Genomic DNA, 2,009 nt, shown 5'->3' on the forward strand with positions numbered 1-2,009 from the left:
TACGTATCATTTATTAATTAGTTATCATGTCACGTCACCCGTAAGTGTATTACACTCACTTTGTAAGTTTAGCTGAATATCAAAAATGTATCTAATTGGAACAGATTCGATATAGTCTGAGTGCTCAATAGGTATAAGGTTTAGTTGAGGTGTCTAAGTGAAAGATCTTGTCAACCACAGACGTCTCCGGATAAATTTTGCATTCTTTTTAAAATTTCATGTCTAGTCCCGTGCCACATAAGTTGGAACAGTGAGAGCATCACTTTGGCTATTATATGACTAGTAGTAAAGAATAACGCAAGAAACCGATAAATAAAATACATTAGATCTTTGACTAATCAATTTTGTCTTCATATTTTCTTCAATAAAATACATTAGATCATAAGTGGCATTTTGTTCGACATGCCACTTATGATTGTCCAAATTACGATTTTCCAATGTGGGGGGTTCGCTTTATCTATGAGTATTGCACACCCTGCAATTGACGGATGGACAAGTTTTACGTTCATTTACGAGTGGTCCAAAATGTGTAAATTGGGAATTCCTACTGAAAAAATTAATTTCATGAGTTTTGATTTGGCTAACATGTTCGAACCAAGAGACGTAGCCACGATTTTTGAAGCTTCTGCTATTTTCGCAGGGAAACGTACCGACACTAAATTAGTGGCCAAAAAATTTGTTATGGATGAAGCCTCTATATCAAAGCTCAGAGACAAATTAACAAACTGTAACGATTCAAAAGCTTTATGCTTTAAGCCCTCAAGAGTTGAGATTATTACAGCGATTTTATGGAGAGCTCAACTCTGCGCTTCACAGGCAATAACAGGGAAAGTGAAGCCTTCGTTAATGTCATTTCCCCTGAATTTACGCGGTAAGCTTAAATATCCTGAAACAGCTAAACCTTTTGGGAATTTTATCATTGAAGTTCCTGTAGCATATGAACCTAAAGGGTCCAATATGGAGTTACAAGATTTTATTAGATTGATAAGAGAAACAGTGCAAAAAACTGTTGACTATTGTGGTGAAGCTACAGCAGATGATGTAGTTGCAATGGTGGCTAATTTATATAACAACAATTATGGGGGAACAGAATGGGGAACTAGTGATAATGTTGAGGAATTTACTTGCTCAAGTTTGTGTGGATTTCATGTGCAAGAAGCTGATTTTGGATGGGGGAATCCAAATTTAATGCATTTTGGATCAAGACATAATCAAGTGTTTTGGTTGTATTCTACACAATGTGGTAATAGTATTGTTGTGCAGATGGATCTCGAGGAAAATTACATGCACTTCATTGAACGTGACCAAGATTTTCTTGCTTTTACCAAGTTTTTGAATTTTTCTTAATGCAGGATAACGAGAAATTTACTAGTTCTTAGTGTAATAAATTTTGTTATTTTCGTCAACCATTTTCTTTAATTTCTATTTCTATCTGTAGTATAGTTATCACAGTAGTATTTATACAACTTAATAATTACAGTAAACTGCAGTTTTCAAAATTCTAATAGTTCTGGATTCACCAAAATATACAAAATTTTCTCCGTCAATAACTTGGGTCTAAGACTCATAAGTTGAGGCTTGACAATATGAATCCTCACCGATCTTGATGCTCCAATATGAAAGCTAAGTTGAGGGTTGACGCTTTGAATCCTCACCGACCTTAATGCTTCAATGTGAAAGCTATATATGTATACATGGCAAAATACAGCTTGACACGTGTCGAAACAGTATTGGGACACGTGGCGGAGGAAGATGAAACATTTCCAGTTACAGCATTTAATACGAGTAAGAAGCCCCAGTTGTCACTACAAACAAGGAAGTATAGAAATGACAACAAAAAATTTAATATTTAGCAACAACTTAATTTTATTGTTGGCAAATGAACTTTTTTGTTGTCAAACAATTTAATTTTGTTGCTAAAATATTGATAATTGTTGCAAAAAGTACTTTTGGCAACAAAAAAAAAAAAGTTGCTACATGTTGTTACAATAACAGCCGTTGGGAAAAAT

The 2,009-nt window shown here is 34.3% G+C and overlaps 1 protein-coding gene across 1 annotated transcript; it reads left to right on the forward strand.

The window, feature by feature from the left end:
* The first annotated feature begins 396 nt into the window (after positions 1-396).
* On the forward strand, positions 397-1,412 carry LOC132040884 (acetyl-CoA-benzylalcohol acetyltransferase-like). The gene has a single exon (XM_059431576.1). It carries the CDS (start codon positions 403-405, stop codon positions 1,345-1,347), a length of 945 nt encoding a protein of 314 aa, XP_059287559.1. The 5' UTR covers positions 397-402; the 3' UTR covers positions 1,348-1,412.
* Positions 1,413-2,009: the final 597 nt, after the last annotated feature.

Source organism: Lycium ferocissimum, chromosome 12, assembly GCF_029784015.1.
Source record: "Lycium ferocissimum isolate CSIRO_LF1 chromosome 12, AGI_CSIRO_Lferr_CH_V1, whole genome shotgun sequence".
Lineage (NCBI taxonomy): Eukaryota > Viridiplantae > Streptophyta > Magnoliopsida > Solanales > Solanaceae > Lycium > Lycium ferocissimum.

Coding starts and splice junctions, on each gene's coding strand:
- LOC132040884 (XM_059431576.1), top strand. CDS start 403: ATGCCACTTATGATTGTCCAAATTACGATTTTCCAATGTGGGGGGTTC.